The sequence below is a fragment of the Crocodylus porosus genome, unplaced genomic scaffold, assembly GCF_001723895.1.
Source record: "Crocodylus porosus isolate Cpor-Errol unplaced genomic scaffold, CroPor_comp1, whole genome shotgun sequence".
Classification (NCBI taxonomy): Eukaryota; Metazoa; Chordata; order Crocodylia; family Crocodylidae; genus Crocodylus; species Crocodylus porosus.
Genome location: NW_017728932.1, coordinates 1,047,789 through 1,060,734, shown reverse-complemented (window position 1 = coordinate 1,060,734; position 12,946 = coordinate 1,047,789). Strand labels below are relative to the sequence as shown.

Below are 12,946 nucleotides of genomic sequence, written 5' to 3'. Positions count from 1 at the left end.
AAGAGACCTCTCACCCAGACATCGCGAGATTTGCAGGCGAGCGGGCTTGTCTTCCCCTCTGACGTCAGCCTAGGTTACGGCGGAGCGCGTGCCGTAGCAACCGGGCGGTCAGCTCGGGCTGGGGGCTGGGCTTGGGGTGGGGGTGGGCCGGGCCGGCCGGACTCGGAGGGTCCTTCCGCCAGCGATCGCCTCCTGCGGGGCCAGGACAGTGGACGCCTCGGGGAAAGAGGTGACAGGCCCCCTGTTTTGTCCAGTTGCTATGGTAACCGATGCTAGGTGCCATAGCAACCGCCGCTGAGGATGGCATGGGAGGGGTTGCCATGGCGACCGCTGCCCCAGGGGCGGCAGGTCAGAGGCACCAGTGCAGGTGCAGGTGTAAGCGACCCGGGCAAGGCACCTGGGCCTGTTCTGCTGAACACCCACCCTCAGCATCACCCAGGAGCAGCCCTGAATAGCCTTCACAGAGGGCATTTACCCCCCGAAACTATTTTGAGAAAATGACAGCTGGATGGATCCTTCTCTGTCATTTCTTGCTGGGGTCACGCAGGCAGGTTCAGCTGCTCTGACCGTGACAGGCCATCTTCATCTTCCACAGCTGAAGGTGGCATTGTGTTTCAGGATGAATTCTGGCCTCTTCCCTCTCTGTTAAGGCCTCTGTCCCTGCAGTCCTTGTGGCAGCGGTTCTCAACCTTTTCAGACTTGAAGCACCGCTCTGCATCACTTTGGGGAACTGAGCAGCACCCCAGTTCAAAAGCTAATTTATTAATTGCAGGGCTTATGTCCTTACAGAGGGACAGGCAGTGGGGGAGCATGAGCCTGCCTCCCTCTGCTTGTCGCCTCACTCCTGAAGCCGGAGTCTGCCTGTATTTGTTTATCTCCTCACACTTCCTACAACCCACTTAAAATAATCTTCACCCTGGTCGAGAATCACTGCCTCATGGAGTCAATATCCCACATGGCCCAAAGGACAAGCCAGGGTCCAAAGTGATTGTTTTCATTCATTGATGAAATATAACATATAAAAAAAGTGATTTTTTAAAATATTATTTAGATTCTCAAGGACTCACCTTCTTGGAGTATTTTGATTGTTCATTATTATATCCACCCAGCAACATGGCAGGATTGGTTCTTTGTGAACCCACTGAACTTTACAATATCTTGAACCAATCCATGAACCTCACCAGGTTAACTGAGCCAAACTATCTCTGCCTATTGGGTAAGTGAACAAGAATGTAGATGTATATTTTTATATTCACTTAGTGAAAAGGTAATTTTTGTTATAATGACTGTGACTGGATGGCTGTAAAACTTTCTACTTTGGTCAAAATCCAGCTTCTGGATATGTCTGAAAAATCAAGGTACTAGGCAGCAGTAATAGTTGGCCAGCCCCAGAAAGGACTGTATTTGTTTTTTTGTTCATGGCACACTATAATCCCTTAGGGCCTACACCGTATCCACAAATGGGTGTATTTTCCTCCCCTACTCAGAAACCCTAAAATTGGGTGTCCTGTTGCCCTCTCTCTTTGGGTTGGCCATCAGACCTGCAGCTTGTAGACCTTTTAACACTGCCATCAGATGTCATGGGTGTTCTTCCCAGGTCTCCAAATTCACTACCATATCATTGATATATGCAGCGGCATATCCCCAGTGAGGTGCCAACACCTTATCCATCAGGTGCTGGAACATTGCTGCTGCTCCATGTAGGCCAAACGGCATCTGAATGAATTCAAAGCCCCCATGGAGTGGCAAATGGAGTTTTCTCCTGAGAGTTTGCTGCTAGGGGTATTTGCCAGTACCCCGTCTATGATGGAGATAAACTGCGCCCCTTCCCCGCCACATCCATTCCAGCAAGACCTCTACCCAAGGCATGGGATAAGCACCAAAGGACACTGCTGTTAACTTTTCTAAAAATCAGTGGAAAACCTCATGGTCCTTTTTTGGGACTATACTGATGGGATTTCACCAGGTGCTTCTAGATACTCTTACCATCCTATCTGCTAGCATCTAGGTGACCTCCCGGTGCACAGTTTCTTGGAGTTTTTGGTGGATCTGCCACCAGTCCTCCTGTACAATCTTTCCTAGCACCTGGTGGGGGTCTCGATCCAGTGCTCCACCCATTGAGTTTTTCCCAGGTGGTCTGAAAATCCTGTTCTGAATTGCTGTACCAGCTGGGCTGCTTGCTGCTGCTGCTGCTGCATGCGTCAACCCCCCACCCATCTTGATAGGCCATCCTGAGCCTTGTTCTGGCACTTCCAGACCAAACTTGTCTGATTCTGGGCTCAGGGAGTCCCTCCCCCCATCCCTTTACAGCAACAAACAGGGCCTCCCTATCCACCCACCTCTTTAGGAGGTTGATATGGTATAGCTGCTGAGTTTTATGCCTGCCCAGCTGCCATACCTCATAGTCCACTGGGCCCGTGTGTCATATCACCTTGCATGTCTGTTGCCACCAGGGCATAAAATTGGAGGCATCATCAGGTAGCAGTACCAGTACCTGATGACCCTCATTGAATTGCCTCTTGCATGCCCATTGACAGCCTGCCTACCTGAGACTGTTTGCCTCTCCCTCGTCTCCAAAACACGTGCTACTAGGCTTCAAGCCGACCCTTCCTGTTGTTCCCAACCTTCTTTGATCAAATCCAGAATTCCCCAGGGGTGGTGGCTGTACAATAGCTCAAACAGTGAAAACCCAGTGGTACTCTGGGCAGCTTCTTGGTAGGTGAACATTCGGGCTTATCCCACCTCTGCGCGTCTCACCTGGTAACTTTTTTAAGCATACTCTTAAGGGTCCGGTTGAACCATTCAGTCAGCCCATCTGTTTGAGTTGCAAATGGATGTTTGAAGGTGTCAGATTCTTAACATAGCACAGACCTCTTTGAACACCTGAGCCAAAAAATTGCTGCTCTGATCTGTTAGTATTCCTTCGGCAGGCCCACGTGGGTAAATATCTTAAGCAGTTCCTTTGCCACTTTGCCCATGGTCACTGTCCTCATGGGGTCCACCTTTGGATATTGGGTGGCGTTATCCACCAGAACCAAAGTGTATTGGAACCCTGCATTACTTTGGGGCAATGGCCCCATGATGTCCATGGCCACCCATTCAAATGGTCCTTTCATGAGCGGCATGGCAACCAGTGGGGTTTTCGGGGGACAGTTTGAGAGTGTTAGTTGGCACTCTGGGTAGGACTGGCAAAACTGCCTGTAACAGGGCCGATTTACCTTTGGCCCACCCAGCCTGTTTCTGGGCCAACCGCCTGACTCCTCACCTGCCATACCTTGTTATTAATTAATTAATGATCTTAATTAGGTGGGAGGCTGCCCATTCCTTGCCCTGATGCCAGGGGGCACTATATGCGGCTCCGTACCACCCCTACACAGCAGCCCATGCCTCACAGATGGCATCCGCTGATGTCTTGCCGGCCCCACACTCCTCTAATCAGGACCCCTCTAAGATCCCTCCATTCTGGCAGCCTACCCTGCCTTAATTCAGGCCATCTAGCTCCCTGAAACTATTTTCCCCTCTCGGGTGTGGTCCCCCCGGGACCTCTGGCCATACAGGCCCTAGCCTCACCTCCAAGGCCAGTTGAAAACCCCAGGCCCTCTTAGCTCTGCGTGTCCCTCACAATGACCCCTGGCCCTTTTGACCATTCTGGTCCTAGCCCCAGCATCGACTAGTTGAGGGTATTCTCTCTATCAGATCCGAGTCTCTAGCCCCACTCTTTTCCCTGGGGTCTGCCCTCTGGGCCCTAGTAGCAGGTGACCCACCTGGTTGTGGGGGCTGGGGTTAAGGTGCCCCAACCCACCTTTCACTAGGGTGGTAACTGGCCTGGCATTTCCTCGGGGCTCCCATGCCACTGAGAGCTGCACCAGGCCACCCACTCCCAGCAGGGTGCGGTTTTAGGTCATGCCCAGAACCAGGAGCTTCCAAGCCATCCCCTACAGCTCCCCCCTTACCTGCAGAATGATGCATGAAGCCTCACAGCCAGGCAATGTTACTGCCTGGCCTGCCAGCAGGCAACTTAATTGTTTATTTAGGCAGCCAGGGATCTAAAATGGCTGCCGCGATCAAGCACCTGCTGGCTGTTTGGATCTGATCTTAAAGTGGCAGGCACCAACAGTGCCCTGCCACACTGCCCTACCACCCATTGGATCCCCAGGCAAAAAACAAAGCTAAGAGGCACATCTTGATTTTACCTCCATCAAGTAGCCCCCAGTAGGGAGCTCATGGATAGTTCTTAGCAGACCTCTGCAGCACCTCTTCAGGACTAGGAGCTGAGAGACCTCATTTCTTGGCCCCGCCCATGGTCTGCTTGGTACAACACCCTCCCCCATGCCCCTTTACCTCAAATTGGAGTATCATCCGTACTAGATCAGTTGTGCCACCTCTTCCTCCACCAGGGTGATGCTTCCTTCATATACTCGTCTGAATCCATCTTCAGGCACTGCTCTACCGTGAACTGTCCCATCTCCAGTTCCTGTTGCCAGTCCACGTTGGTCTCCCAAACATGGGTCAGGCTTCCAGAACTCGTGTTTGGCTGATATTCCCCTAGGAAACCGCAGCCTCGGTCTTACACCAGGGTGATTTCCACTGAGTGAGCGTGCCCAACGATTCCCACAGGCTGGGCCAATCCTAACAACACTGGGTGAGCCAGGTGCCTGGCTAGGCATGCTAGTACTTGGTGGGTGTGCTCTTTCAGTTAGCTGTACCTAGACTCTTTTGTAGGTCTGGGGCCTGCCATGGAGGCAGACCAGCTCCAGCTCATTGCCTGACAGCAATCTGCATCCCACACAAGCTCTTGTTGGACCACTGTCCACATGGAGCCAGTGTCCACCAAAGCAGTCACTCGCTGGCTTTCCAGCCAGGCCTCAACTGTAATGCAGAAGCCTTCTTTTGAGTGCCCCATCTCCCATGGATGCAGCCCATCACTAAACCTGTACTCCATCTATTCTACTGGGGCAAGGTCTTATCTGGGGGCTGGTTCTTTTCCCCAGGTAGTCTTCCACACTCCCCTGGTAGTCATTTGTAGCAACTGCAGCACTGATGCCTGCACAGTCAGATGGGTGGCAGATTGGCTAGATGGTCACACCCAGAGAATGGTGGTAGACAGTTCGTTTTTGACCTGGAGCAATGTGTGCAGTGGAGTCCCCCAGGGCTTGGTCCTAGGGCCTAGGGCCTGTACTATTCAACATCTTTATCAGAGATCTGGATGTGGGTGTGGAAAGCTCGCTGTCCAAATTCGCTGATGGCACCAAGATGCGGGGCGGGGTGGGCGTGCTGGAGGGGAGGGACAGAATCCAGCTAGATCTAGACAGGTTACAGAGATAGGAGGATGAGAATAGGATGGAATTCAGTGCAGACAGTTGCAGGGTACTGCATGTAGGGAGAAGGAACCAGCAACACACCTGTAGGCTGGTGAACACCCCTCTTGTCAAAACAGTGGCAGAAAGGGATCTTGGAGTCATTGTTGACTCCAGGATGAACATGAGCAGCCAATGCGAGGAAGCAGTCATCAAGGTTAACTGCACCTTGTCGTGCATTTACAGATGCATCACAAGCAGGTCCAGGGAGGTGATCCTTCCCCTCTATGTGGCATTGGTCAGGCCGCAGTTGGAGTACTGCATCCAGTTATGGGCGCCACACTTCAAGAGGGATGTGGCTAGCACTGAGAGGGTCCAGAGGAGGACCACTCGCATGGTCAAGGGGCAGCAAGTCAGGCCCTATGAAGAGAGGCCGAAGGGCCTGAATCTATTCAGCCTACACAGGAGAAGGCTGAGAGGGGATCTGGTGGCTGTTTGCAAACTCTCCAGAGAGGACCAGAGGAAATTGGGTGAGGCTCTGTTCCCTTGGGCACCACCAGGGGTTACTAGGAATAACAGCCACAAATTGTTAGAGAAGGTTCAGGCTGGACATCAGGAGACACTACTTTACAGTTAGGGCTGCCAGGCTCTGGAATGGACTCCCAAGGGAGGTGGTGCTCTCTCCTACCTTGGGGGTCTTCAACAGGAGGCTGGACAGATCCTTGGCTGGGATATTATGACCCCGGCACTCGTTCCTGCCCGGGGCAGGGGGTCAGACCTGATGATCTGTTTAGGTCCCTTCCAACCCTAAGCACTATGAAACTATGGGCGTAGTGCCCAGACAGCTTGCACTGGAAGCAAGGGCCGCCTGCACTGGTTTGAGTGGGGTGGGGAGGCCACAGCACAGTCTGGCCCTGGGAATGAGGGATTCCTGCTTTCTTGGATCCCAGGTTCATGACCCCTCATTCTAGGGCAAGGTTGCACCCAGCTGCCAAGAAGTCCGCAGCCAGCTTCAGGCCTCCTATACTGACTGGGGCTGGTGCCGCTGGACCCATGCCTTGATGCCCCCTCCTAAGTCCCAAATGAACTGTTCTAAAATTATCATCTCCGTTACTTCCCCCAAGTTTCTTTCTTGCTGCCACAACCACAAATGCACCTTGTCATGCAGCAAATGGACTAACTGCCCAGGGACTGTGTGCTCCAGAGGCTTTCTTACTATGAAACCTCTGGTGATGCAGCTTCTCAGCTATCTCCCACCAGTGGAAGATGGCCTCCTTCACCTTGTAATCGGTGGCATCAGCCAGCAGTATCCCTCCCATAGGCCCTCTGGGCCTCTCCCGTCAGTGGTAGTCCCAGTGTGGGTGCCCAAGTGGTCCGGGGTCATCGGGCCTATGCAGCCATTCCCTCAAAGTCCTCCAGAAAGAGCTCTGGATCATCATACTGGGTCATCTGGGGCATCCATGAAGATCCCAGAGCCACTGCTGAGACCCCCTGCGCTCTGCTTCCAGGCCTGCACCATGTGGTCCTCCTGCTGCCCTCCATTACTCCCTCAGCTGTACCTGCAGCTGCAGTAGGCCAGTCTCTTTGGCTGCTGCCACCTGCTGCTGCACCAGGAGCTACAACACCTGCTCCATGGTTGTGGTCAAGACTGGGCTCCAGCCGACCCTTGTCCACAGCAACCTCATTTCAAATTCGAGTCACAGCACCAACTGTGAACAGCCAAGGGAGCCACAGTCCCTGAGGGGCACTGCTTGGTGTGTTGGATTGGGCGTGCAGCTGGCCCCCTGGCCCCTTTTACTCTAGCTGCAGGGGCTCTGCTGGAGACCCACTGATCCAGACCCTGGCCTCCCCAGGCAGCTGGCTAGGGTGCACCACTGGAATCACAGGCTTTCCCCAGGGCCCCAGGCTCCCTGCCCAGGGTCCACAAATGTGAAACTTAAATCAATGAAAAGGTCAATGCAAAAGGTTGCACTTACCTGTGCTCATTATTTATGGTCCTTGCTGTTCTCTCTGGGTGGTGTACTCCCAGCAGCCCAGGTCTGGGTTCAGGCTCACTGCAGAGGTCTTGCTAGGTGAGGGAAAATCTGCCTGCCTGCTTCTACCCCAGCCAGTCCCATGCAACCGCTGCTGGCTGCTCTTAGCTCCCTGCACCCACAGGGGCGGGCCCTTCCATTCTGTCAGGGTGGTAGGATTCCTGATAGCCCACAGCTGGGAACATTTCCCCAGCTGGGGACTGTCAACTGCCACTGCACCCCTGTGTGGATGTCCAGCCAGTCCATGTGGCTGTGGCACAGCTACGTCTGTTTTGGCCGTGCTTCTCCCCACAGTGACAGGGCTAGGTCCCATTACGTAAGGCACAGTCTCTGCTAGGATTTCACATCAAGATGACGATCTCAGTATAACTATCTTACAGTAATAAACACACCCTTATTTACAATGAAGACAGAACAGGCAGAATGATCTTGCGGACTGGAATTCAGGAAAAAGCCGAGTTCCCACTGCGACCATTGCTACTGACATGGTGTCCTTATGCAAACCAATTAATTTTTCTGTACCAAATTCAGAGATTATGTAATTTAAAATATAAATGATATGCCTTCAAGTTGGTGGAGAATGTCATAACTCATATGCTGTGTGGATAAATATGGCAGAAAAAGCAATTAGCAGAGGGTGTAAGAGGGTTTAAGGTGAAGGAGAGCTTCCCTGTTTTATGTTAGCTGCTACTTCACTTTGATCCACCCCACTTGCATATGAGTTACACACCATACAAATCCAGCCAAGTCTCATACCATGAGACTTCCTTTCTGTTTTTCAGTCTTAAAAGAAAGCTGAATTCTGGTTTGGTTTTTGTGTCATTAATAAGTTCAAATTTCTACGCCAAATCCTGCTCTGCATTATTTCTGTCCAACCTCACTACAAGAACATTACATTCTGGTCATGCAGGATCTTTATTATTGCTGGTGATATGTGAGAGACATAATGTGGCTCAATTATCAGCTCTGAAGTTGAGTACACAAGGCTGAGAGTCCAATAAATAGCTTTTTGCCTCTGAACTGATTTGATCTGAAAGCGATTGATAGACTGAACATGGAAGCTCTTGAAGTCATATATTTGGTTACTTTTGAGAATAAGATCACATTTTCCATATGTCTCTGAAATGTTTGTTCCCCTAAGTTTGTCCATGAAAACTGAGACACAGCAGGATCTAGGGGAAAGGGAAATGTACTGGGAATCAGGAGACCTGCATTGGCCACTGACTTGGTGTGTGATGGGTATCTAATTGTGAAATTTGTAGAGCTCTTCGCAGTTTATTTAAATAAGCCATTTCTTTCTGTCATTGAAGTCAGTGCCTGAACACCGTTGGCAGCCAGATTCCAACTGGATAATGTGAGAAGCAAGAATTTCTTAGGGTGATATCTTTATTAGATCAGCTGAATGTAGTCAGAATAGAGTTAGACAAGCTTTTGAATGCAAGGCACTCTTCTTTAGTTCTGACATGCATAATTCTTGGACCGTCATGGCTACAATGTTGCTTCAGCACTACCAGGAATTTTGTAAGGCATTCACATTCTGTTCTTTGTTGTCAGATGCCCGTAGAAAGCATGAGTACAATGAAAGCCATGTGATTACAGCGAGAAGAGTTAAACAAGTAAGCTGTGTTTTCAGATAGATATATCATTTATGCATGTTGTCTTCCATGCTCTGCTTTTCTGGCTAGGAGGGAATATTCTAATTGTGTGTCACCAAGACAGTGCCACCAACGTGACTCCAGTGAGCCCTGAGTGCAAGCTAAAACTGCCTTTCTGCAGTAGAAAGCACCAATGCAAGCCGAGTGTCTGCTTCTCTGAGGGACTATTTCTTAAGAGCAGCAACTCCTACTTCTCATCTGAAGGGCATTTTGCACACCCATATCCTAGCAGACAGATCAAACCCAGTGACTCTGGTTCAGGAAAGAGTCACAGGATGTGTCTTCACGTGCATTAAACCATTTTAGTTAATGCGCATAAAATCTAGCACCTCTGGGTGTTTATACACATGCTCCAGGAGTGGGGGAGGGGAGGAGGATGCTCTGAGAACCACTCTAATTAAAGCACCTGGAGCATCTTGTGTATTAGCGGCCCCATACTTCAAAATGGTGACAGGGGCACTTTGTCTAAAGCTCATCGAATGAGCTTTAGATAAAGTGCCCCCACTGCCATTTTGAAGCACAGGGGATATGCTGATACACAAGATGCAGGAGGCTGCTGGAGCGTGGTAATTGCCATACCCCAGCAGACTGGATTAATTGAATCTGCTCTGATGTGCTGGAATTACAGCATGTTGAAGCAGTCTCTCTGCTCATATGTAGGCACCCTTTTTTGTGAGGTACTAGGAAAATGTGCATTAGCCTATCTTAATGTGCATTAACTAAAGAGCATGTTTTTTTAATGATGCTTAATGTGCATTAACTACATAGCATAGGTTTTTAAATGATGCTTTAATGCACGTTAAAATAGGCTAATGTGTATTGCAGGGCGCATCCAGATGAGCATGCATGTGCCTCTTGAAGTGTCTCAAACCAGTTTGAGACAGTCCAGGAGGCACGCTGAGAATGAAAAGATATTCCCCACACTGCATATTTGCAGCACAGACTCAAAATTTGATACCTGGATTTCCAGGTATCAAATAAACACCTTCCCCACTGTTTCCTGAGGCAGTTAGGGGCCTGGACCTTCAGAGATGCTCTAGCATCAGGGCAGAGCATCTATATGGTGCCCCATTCTGCCCTAGACACTGTGTTCATGTGTGGGGCAAGCAGGACTGGCACAAGGCCGTGACCTGGGCAGTGTCCCTGGTAAGTAGGAACTCGGGGTGGAGGGGATTGTGGGGGTGGGGCTGTGGATGTGGGTGGGTTGTGTGGGAGTAGGGGGGGCTGGTCGGGAGGGTGGGTCCTCTGCAGGGCCTACGGCTCACCCCCACAGCAGCAGCGGCTATGAGGTGCTCAGAGCCCACTGCGGCCAGAGTTCCCCTGTGGTGCGGCACGGCCATGGCTGCCTCAGAGCCAGCACTATCTGTGCCGCCTGTCGCGGGTCTGGGCTGGCTTGATGTGGTGCTGGGCTATGCACCTTCAGGCAGCCCCAGACTGGTTGGGCTACCACCCGGGGCTCAGCCCCACTCACAGAGACCATGTCACCACAGGCTGGGTCCTGCCTCTATGGGCCCTATGGGCCATCAGGAGGCAGGACCCGGTCCAGTATGACATGCTGTCTCTTTGAGCAAGGCCAGGGCCTGGGTGACAGCCCGAGTGGCCCAGGGTTACCTGAAGGCGCACAGCCCTGTGCCATGCCACACTGCACCACACTGGGCCAGACCTGCAACAAGTGGCACAGGCGGTGCTGGCTCTGAAGTGGCCGGGGGGGAGGCTCTGGCCACAGCGGACCCTGAGCACCCCACAGCCACTGCTGTTCTAAGGGTGAGCTGTGGGTCCTGTGGGTGAGGTGTGTGTGTGTGTGGAGGGGTGGGCTGTAGACCCTGTGGGGGGGGCTGTGACCCTGTGTGGGGGAGCTGTGGGCCCTGTGGGGGGGAGGGGGAAGTCCATGAGCGAAAGGGGTAGGGGCAGCTCTGATTTTTCTGACAAAACCCCCCAAAAGTAAATGCCAAAGCATATAGATATTTAGAATTTATTCTATTATGATGATAGAGGCATTGGTAGGCTTCCAAATTGTTTTTAACTTGTAAATATATCAGTAAAACATTGCCTGACTGATCTCTCTCTATATAGTAGTGTTTCATTTTAAGAGTGAAAGAACACTATTTTGGGTATTTTAATGAGAGAATTTGGGTTTCTTATCAGAGAATTTGTGATTTTTAAATAGGGAACAACAGGATCTCTGGCGGTGAGACAAGTGGTGAGACCCAGGCAAAGGAGCCTGTCCAGGGCCAGCACTGGGGACCCAGTTGGAGGGCAGACAAGGTGGCTGACCTCTTGGCCATTTGCGGCCAAGATGATGTGCTTTGACAGTTCAAAGTGGGCCACTGCAAAGAACACATCTTCTGGGCGATAGCTGCCCAAATGGCAGAGTGGGGGCACTCCATCCAGGTCTGGCACGCATGCAGCCTTGGGGCTGCAGGTCCAAGGGGGTGGATGGTGTCGCAGGTGGCAGCAGGTCACAGTCAGGCAGCAACCCCCACTGCCAGACTGCTGTAGAGTGTGCAGGGACCACTCTGAGTTAGGGCTGCTTCAGCAGTCCAGCTGGCACAAGGGGGTAGTGTCCCTAGATATCAACTGGCTGGGTTTCAGAAGCTCCCCGAGCTGCTCGCCAGGGTAGCTTTTTATACTGTTGGGGCCAACATAGGTGCTGACTGCGGGCTGTAGCTCCCCTTGGCTGCAGATCTAGGAGGAACTGGGCAGGGTTTTTTTGCCCCAAGTGACACAACTTGCCCCACACCAGAGTGCATTTCCGGGCATGTGCGCTGAGGCAAAAATCTCTGGCACAAATTTGTTCTGCTCCTATTTGAGTTCCTGCGAGTGCATGTGCCTGCATGTGTGGATGCGCCCACAGGCTGTAATTCTAGGATTCAGCATTTTGGAATGAGACAGCATTAGCCTAAACAGGTAGAGAACTATCCTAATCCACATTAAATTATTTAATAGTAGATGAAGGCAAAGCACTAAAGAATCTGCCATATTGCCAGGATAAGATGACCTTTTTCATCTCTAACTTTTGGAGTCCTATGAAAAATTCTGAAGTGTTGACTTTTTATCAAGTTTGAGACTTTCAAAACCACTTAAGGGAGTTAGACACGCAATTCCCAATAACGGGCCTTGTGCACTTAGCAGTGCACCTTCTTGCAGTTGAAGAATGCCATTAATTGCATACCTAGTTCAAACCAAAGAGTCAAAAAGGCTCTAGATGTGATGATAGTCACATCACTCCTTTGTTTGCCATTGGCTAAAAAAGCTGTTCTGTCTTAACTGTACTAACCCAATGGGGTGTTTCGCCTGGGTGAACCTTTTTGCTTTGATTTCCTGATAGCCAAAAGAGAACCATGACTCTTCAGTCATAACTTGAAAGAAGTTACTAGAGTTATTTCTGTGAGAAAAATGGGAAAACACTCTTGTGATGGGATTTTTCTCTGGTTTTACCAGAGTCCCAAAGGAGAATACCTGGTACCTGAATCAGCTGAGCTGGAGTGCGTTAAGTATTGTGTTGTGTATGATGGCAAAACCAGCTTCTTGGAAGATTATAATTATGAGGAGGATGAAGAAGGTATGTTTACTGATTAGAGACAGATCCTTACAACCTTATCAAACCCATTGTCTGGGTATGTGAATAACTTTTCTTCCTTATTTACCCTTATCAGATATACCCATTTCAGATTGCTTAACAAGAACATTCAGTTTCACCTGCCTTTCTTTTTTTTTAGTATGATGTGCCTCTCTTTGTTTTTCATACATTCTGTCCTAGACTTCACAAATGCAGATCTGCTTTCAGGGAACTCAGGCAGACTTAGTTTCCAATCTGAAAAATTCGTACAGGCATACCTCGTTTTATTGCGCTTCACTTTATTGCGCTTCGCAGATATTGCGTTTTTTACAAATTGAAGGTTTGTGGCAACCCTGCGTCGAGCAAGTTTATCGGCACCATTTTTCCATCGGTTAGCATTTT

General features: G+C 50.5%; 1 protein-coding gene across 5 annotated transcripts in view; it reads left to right on the top strand.

Moving 5' to 3' along the window:
* The first annotated feature begins 5 nt into the window (after positions 1 to 5).
* Positions 6 to 12,946, top strand: part of STYXL1 (serine/threonine/tyrosine interacting like 1) — a 24,327-nt gene continuing 11,386 nt past the window's right edge. For 4 of the 5 annotated variants that reach the window (XM_019545385.1, XM_019545383.1, XM_019545388.1 and 1 more), the window contains exons 1-4: positions 6 to 107; positions 1,052 to 1,216; positions 8,885 to 8,946; positions 12,427 to 12,547. In XM_019545385.1, coding sequence (XP_019400930.1) covers positions 1,114 to 1,216; positions 8,885 to 8,946; positions 12,427 to 12,547 — 286 coding nt within the window. In that variant the 5' untranslated portion in view covers positions 6 to 107; positions 1,052 to 1,113. The remainder of the gene's footprint in view (positions 108 to 1,051; positions 1,217 to 8,884; positions 8,947 to 12,426; positions 12,548 to 12,946) is intronic. The other variant, XM_019545384.1, reaches the window with a different exon arrangement.